Raw genomic sequence first — 7,500 nt, forward strand, 5'->3', positions numbered from 1 at the left:
CATCCATCCATTCCAGTTCCATCGATTCAGTTCCATCCATCCATCATCCATCCATCCAGTCGTTCCTTCCATCCATCCATCCATCCATCCATCCATCCATCCATCCATCCATCCATCCATCCATCCATCCATCCATCCATCCATCCATCCACCCATCCAGTTGTTTGTTCCATCCATCCATCCATCCATCCATCCATCCATCCATCCATCCATCCAGTTGTTCCATCCATCCATCCATCCATCGTTCCTTCCATCCATCCATCCATCCATCCATCCAGTTGTTCCTTCCTTCCTTCCTTCCTTCCTTCCTTCCTTCCTTCCTTCCTTCCTTCCTTCCTTCCTTCCTTCCTTCCCAGATTACACACAAAAATGTCAGATCAAATGATCTGAGCTGTGATCTGCATTCATTTTAAATCGGTATAGTCTTACTGTGACAGTTAGTCCCATTTAATTCCATTTAAAAGGAATTTTATAGGAGACAAAGCCAATACTTCAAATCTCTGTTAAGTCTCATCAAGATCAACCTGTGAGCCACAGATTTTCCATCTGGGTTTTTGTGTACTAGTTAATCACTTTTACTTAAAAATCAACTGGTAGAGACCTCTTGCCCCATAATGCCACTGTGTGAACAGACTTTGCTTTTGCCCTCGGCTTTGCTGTGTGATTTAACATCATCGCAGTAATGGATAAACTGGAATGGGGGTTTATTCAGTTCCGCACACCCAGTCAGTGCACCTCCCAGCATACAAATGAACTGGGATGAATGGACACGACACTGAGAAAAAAAACCCCACCTTGGCGGTCGTGTCGGGAGAAAGAGTCGCTGTGTGAGAGGTTTGTGCTGAATAAGTCACAGATATACTGGGAAGTCAGGAGGTGTGAACGGGAACCAGTTTGGAGAGTCTGGTCTGACTGTGCACAGCATGCAGAGCTGAATTGAGCTTGAGATGAAACCCGCTGATTACAGGCCGCACCAGTCCAACGCTGCACATGGGCGGCATGAAGTTTGGCCAAGATGAGTTCAGTCACAAACTTTCAGAATAGATTTTACCCTTCCTGAAGAAAACTTGCACATGCGAAACTCACCATGTGATGGTTGCTAAGCTGTTTCATGCTTACTGGCCCAAGTGAAAAGAGTCCATCCTTCATGTGTCTATGATATTCTGATCTATACATATTTTTAAGATTTATATAATAATTTTATAAAAGATATTTTATTTTAAAATAAATTTATATATATATATATATATATATATATATATATATATATATATATATATATATATATATATATATATATATAACGGTTAGTTCCTGTCCTTGATTCTGATTGGTCAATAGCTGTGTTTTATTCATGATAAAACACGACTGTGACCGCTTCACCCAACGGTTCTGTGTATCACTATACTACACCCTTAGCAACCACTCTTAGCAACGTAAACTGTTTGTTCTTAGTTGATATTTTTAATTGAAGTTTACTGTATTATGTAGAAGAGTATTGTGAGATAAAGATCAAGTGAGTGAGTTTATTACCTGCATTTTCCTTCAGGTCAGTCCTATGTTCATAATAAAAAAATCTGTTTTAATGTCCGATGTATTATCTTGTCCTTTTAATAGTTAAGGGGTTTTCCCGTGACTGACAGCGCTGGTCAAAGCATTTGTCAGGTGCATCTTGTTCCGTGTTCACAATTCAGCCTTTTCAATGTAAAAGTCTTCGCTACTGACTGACACACTCATAAAGACAGTCTTTGCTGCCATCTAATGGTGTAATAATGTAACTTCTGTTGCTGTTCACGGTCAGGGACTATTTTTTCCGGTGGAAGGAAGGCTTTAGAAAAAGTTTACTTCATGAAAGTTGCAATGATACTTATTTTAGGCTTTAATATTTGTATTGCATGGTAACCGTTTTATAAAAGCAATAAGGTACTTGAGGCTAGTGCTGTATCGTGAATAAGTCACGGCTGAAGGGGTCATTTCGCGTTGTGCCTAAGAACGGCCTTCAGCCGTGACTTATTCATGATACAGCTCGTACCTTATTACTTTTATAAATAATGTTATAATATATAATATAAAATTAATTATTTCCATTCTTGTTAATGTCGAAATATATATATATATATATATATATATATATATATATATATATATATATATATATATATATATATATATAATTATATATAAATAAATAATTTTGTTTATACTTAAATTAAATGCTTAAATTATGCTTAAATTAAATATTTCATTTTTTTATTATACGTATATACAGTGCTCAGCGTAAATGTGTAACATTTTAAACAATATAATGATATAATATAATAATAAGTTTTATATAACATCTGTTTAACTTATAACAGGAAATTACGGTTAATAATATAACTTAGAGAACAAAATGTTCAGTTTTACTCAAATTAGGGTAACGCAAAAATGAGTACACCCCACTGAAAGTCTCTGGAGCAAAGCTAAATTTTAGACTACAAATGTCTAATTTAACAAGAATTCAACCACAGGTGAGTCTAATTATTCATTACACAGGTGTCCAGCAGACAGTTGACTATAAAACGGTGTTAAAACCCCTTCCCATTTCATGCTGTCAGCAATGGCACCACATGGAAGAGAAATGTCACAAGACCTGAGAAAGAAAATAATTTCTTTGCACCAGAAAGGTGAAGGCTACAACAAGATCAGCAAAGCTTCAATTAGCAGTCAGAATACTGTAGCAAAAGTGGTACAAAAAATTTAAAAAGATGGAACTGCAACCATCTCACAGAGACGTCCAGGTCATCCACGGAAGTTAACACCTCGACAGGAGTGTCTTTTGATGAGAAGGATTGAAGAAAATCAGCATACAAGTTCACTGCAGTTAGCTAAAGAAATAGAAAGCCAAACTGGGGTGACTATTTCCCGTGACACAGTACGGCATACACTGCAGAGGAATGGTATGCATGGGTGCCGTCCACGAAAGAAGCCTCTTCTAAAGCCCAGGCACAAAAAAGCCTGCCTAGAGTTTGCCAGGGCCCATGCTGACAAAGATGAAGTCTCTATACTCTGGAGTGATGAAATGAAATGTTTTTGGAACTTATGGCTTCAAAACTGTATGGCATTGCAAAGGTGAGGAATACAAAGAAAAACGCATGGTGCCTACAGTGAAACATGGTGGTGGCAGTGTCCTTATGTGGGGCTGCATGGTGTCGGGGAGCTGCATTTCATTGATGGCATCATGAATTCACAGATGTACTGCTCTATACTGAAAGAGAAGATGCTACCATCACTCCGTGCCCTTGGTGGTCGTGCACTTTTCCAACATGACAATGATCCTAAACACACATCTAAGGCCACTGTTGGATTTCTGAAGAAGAACAGGGTGAAAGTGATTCAGTGGCTCCTGATCTGAACCCAATCGAACACCTATGGGGATTTCTGAAGAGACAAGTTGAGCATCACTCTCCATCCAGCATCCAGTCTCTAAAAGAGCTCATTCTTGAAGAATGGAAAAAGATAGATGTCGCAAAATGTCGCCAACTTGTTCATTCCATGCCTAGAAGACTTGATGCTGTCATTAAAAATCATGGAGGCCATACAAAGTACTAGATGTAGTAGTTTTTGTTGTGGGGTGTACTCATTTTTGCATCACCCTAATCTGAGTAAAACTGAAAAATGTGTAATCTAAGTTATATTATTAACCTTACTTTCATGTTATAAGTTAAACTTAGTCTTGTCATCATTTTGGAAATTGTTTTTGTGTTCATTGAGATATTGTTTAAAATGTTACTTTTCAAAGGGGGTGTACTCATTTACGCTGAGTACTGTATATAATGTTAAATTATATTTAAAATTATATAAATTAATAATTTGTATATGCTTAAAATTAAATATATACATTTTTATATATATTATTTTTTATATTTATGTATATTTATTTATTATATATATATATATATATATATATATATATATATATATATATATATATATATGAGTTGTATTTTTAAAATATTTATTTATTTATTTATCATTGCTATTCTTGTTATTGTCCAAATTTCAATTTCCCTAAAGAGGAAGAAATGCATTTATGTTAAAAAAAAGTCTTATGTCATTGGAAAACCTTTAAGTTCCACAAAGTTTTTTTTTTTAAATACAACTTTATATCATTTGTGTTCAAAGAACTCAGAAACCGTTGACATGAACTTATAATATGATAAAGAACTTTTTGAACCTCCAAAGAACCATATAGCAACTCAAGAACTCTGCTAAAATAGTTGCAAAAAACTAAGAGTGAAGGGTAAATAGTAGCAACAGTCTTGCGATAATAATGGTGATGACGTGTATGTGTTATATTGTGTTTCAGGCCACCGAACCGTTTCTGGTGAATGAAGACCCGTCCAGAGGTCCTGGGATACCAGAGTGCTTCGTGGTGTCTGATTCCTACAGGGTACGTCTTCATTATTCCTTCAGCATTGTTACTGACGTTGTGGAGTCAAAAATGTAACTGTGATTATTATTTCCATATGCACATATGCATATGCAGTAAAGCACAGTAAAAAAAAATCCTGCAGAAAGTAAGTCTCATAATTTTAACGGAGCGCTGTTTTCTTGTGGGAAGTGAAAATTATAACCTGCATACTTCTATAAAACGAGAAGTACACATGAGGGTAAGACTGAAGGAAGGGAGGGCAAAGAAAAAATACTGCAAAGCAGAAAGAAGTGCAGCTTTTAAAATTCCACCCTGCGAGCGAGCTGGATTTACAGCGATGGGAGTGAAATAAAATGGTCATAAAAACAGAAGGGCGGGATGGAGAGATGGAGAGATGGGAAGGGGAGTCTGTGGATGACTGAAAATGAGCCTGTTAATGAGCTGGGAGCCGGTTTCTATTCCTCGTTTCCAGTGGATCGCTTTTGCCAACGTATTTAGGGGGAAAAATCTGGGTTGCTCCGGCGTCTCAGAGAGCAGACATTCGCAGAAGTGGAGGGAAAATGATGAAACGTGATTGGCTGACAGTACAGAAAAGGGCTGAGGTGTAAAATATAGCCATGTTGGATATCAGGAATGTGTCAGACTGTATCGTCCTTCAGGTTGATTTAGATGAAAAAGGAGGGCCTGGCAATATTTTGTGCTGATTTTTATAGCGGTATGTTTTTCTATTTTTATTCTGTGTAGAAACCAGGAGTAGTTCATTGCTCACACCAAAGCAACAGATGATACCAGCATTTCCCCTTAGCATTTTGAGCACTGTTGAGCGATTCTTAAACACCTCTGATTGGCTATTGTGTTCACATGCTCAACAGATACACACGGGAGCGTTTGAAAGCAGGCGTCTATCATTGGATGCTAGACGCCTGCTTTCAAACGCTAATGTGTATCTGTGTAAGCGCTCGGAGAAGAGTGTCAAAGATGTCTATTTATAGCATGTTCTTGAAGCGTTGATCATTGTAGCCAATCACAGTCATATCTGTTGAGTTACACATCACAACACCTCTACACTTTATTTCTCTCAACATGGGGACAGAAGAGCTCTCAGTCAATAAAATAGGGCTGGGCGATATATCGTATGCGATTCTCACGCGCATTTCGTCAGTAAAGCCGGTTCCCTGATTACCTCGAAATCGCCATCACCTGCTTTCAAATGGAGCGCCTTTTAATAGACAAAGCCGTAGTTCACGGAGAAGCCACGCAAAATCGCGTTCAGTATCGAAGATGAATCGACTTCGATAATGAACCCGATTTTCATTTATGAAATGCGTTCCTACTTTTTGGTTCTTTAAAATTGAGTCAAGAACCCTAGGGTTATATATATAGAACCCTATTGAATCTTTTTGCCCCCCTAAGACTCTTAAAAATAAAGATTCTTAGTTGGCATTGATGGTTCCATTTAGAACCTTTAACATCTGTGGAACCTTTCCACAATCTTAAAAATAAAGATCCTTTTGTTTCATGAAAAGGTGCTATGGATGTTTAAGGTTCTTTATGGAACCATCAATGTGAATTAAGAACTATTTAAGAACTTTTTTTTTAAGAGTGTACAGCACAAAAGCTAAATTCTATTAAAAAATAAGGTTCTTTAGATGTTTGAAAATGTTATTCACACTTAAAGAAAAATGGTTCTCTTAAGAACTGAAAATGGAAAATGATTCTTCTAAGCTCTCTAAAAAAAATGCTGGGTTAAAAACAACCCAAGTTGGGTTGAAAATGGACAAACCCAGTGGTTGGATTAAATGTTTGCCCAGTGTGCTGGGTAGTTTTATTTAACCCAACTATTATTTAAGAATTATTATATTCTTAAAATGAACCCAAAATAGGTTGGAAATTAAAAATCAGACACATAATTACTAGAGGCAACAATAATAGGTGAACATTTATTAATAAGCAATTTAATAATTGTGTATTGTTCAATTATTATTCATTAAACTTATTATTTAAAATTATTTATTACACATATTAATAAATGTTAATTTCCAACATACTTTGGGCTCATTTTAAGCAAGCAATACAGTAATTTTTAAACAATAGTTGAGTTAAATAAAACTACCCAGCAGGTTGGGCAAACATTTAACCCAACCAATGGGTTAAACAACCCAGTTGCTGGTTTTGTCCATTTTTAACCCAACTTGGGTTGTTTTTAACCTAGCATTTTTTTAGAGTGTGGCATCTCTGTGAAAACTCCCATTTGTCCCCTTTGTTTTTAAGAGTATAAAAATCTTTGCATTGCATCTGCCAGATGAGTAAATATAAATCTAGATCTAATGCTCTGTGTAAAAGATATCCAGCAGCTCTTGATTTACTCCAGTGTGTGGTTCTGTCATGTGTTAGTTTAGCAGTCTTGTACCCACTCAAACCACTAAATGTGGGGCACATCTTGAGAGGTGGTACATGAGTTATCATGTTGTGTTTGCCGTTTCTTGGGTTTGGAGAAACCTCCTTCTCTCCCCTCACCGCTGCAGGGCTTTGAACTGGTTTTGTGGCATTTTGTTACAAATCAGTTCAGGATCTTGGGGTGGAAAAGACTAGGATATTCCCTTCGTATTAAATCCACCTGCTTTCATGCACTTCAGCAGTTTAGTAGTTCCAAAAAAGACAAAAAATGATTTGGTAACACGAGGTGTCCAGGGGTAGCTGAAATGAAAATTGTCCTGCAATGTGACATGCTGTACCGCATCTTAAACCTTTTTCACTATAAAGATAAGAATAAAGATATAGTTTTAAAAATCGTTCTAAATATAAAAGAATAGCGCTGTCCACGCCACAACTATAACTATAACAATATAGAAAACCGGTATGGTTTGGATCACTTTCAGAACTGTTTTTTTTCCCGGCTGTTGAACGATAAAACACTGACAGCCAATCAGAATCCATTCTAATTTAAGGGCTCACAGATTTAAAATGGCTGACGACATTGCGGATAAGTTAATCGCCGAGGTCCAGAAAGAGCCATACTGTTTGACAAATCAAACCAACTTTTCAAGGATACTTTAAGAAAATGGATATATCGGAAACAATTGGTC

At 36.7% G+C, this 7,500-nt stretch overlaps 1 protein-coding gene across 12 annotated transcripts in view; it reads left to right on the forward strand.

Annotated features, from left to right (window-relative positions):
- The window catches only part of nfixb (nuclear factor I/Xb), a 230,767-nt gene that overhangs the window by 37,913 nt on the left and 185,354 nt on the right, over positions 1–7,500 (forward strand). For all 12 annotated transcript variants that reach the window (XM_048180783.1, XM_048180792.1, XM_048180866.1 and 9 more), the window contains one exon: positions 4,349–4,432. In XM_048180783.1, coding sequence (XP_048036740.1) covers positions 4,349–4,432 — 84 coding nt within the window. The remainder of the gene's footprint in view (positions 1–4,348; positions 4,433–7,500) is intronic.

The sequence above is a fragment of the Megalobrama amblycephala genome, linkage group LG1 (genome assembly GCF_018812025.1).
Source record: "Megalobrama amblycephala isolate DHTTF-2021 linkage group LG1, ASM1881202v1, whole genome shotgun sequence".
Taxonomy (NCBI): domain Eukaryota; kingdom Metazoa; phylum Chordata; class Actinopteri; order Cypriniformes; family Xenocyprididae; genus Megalobrama; species Megalobrama amblycephala.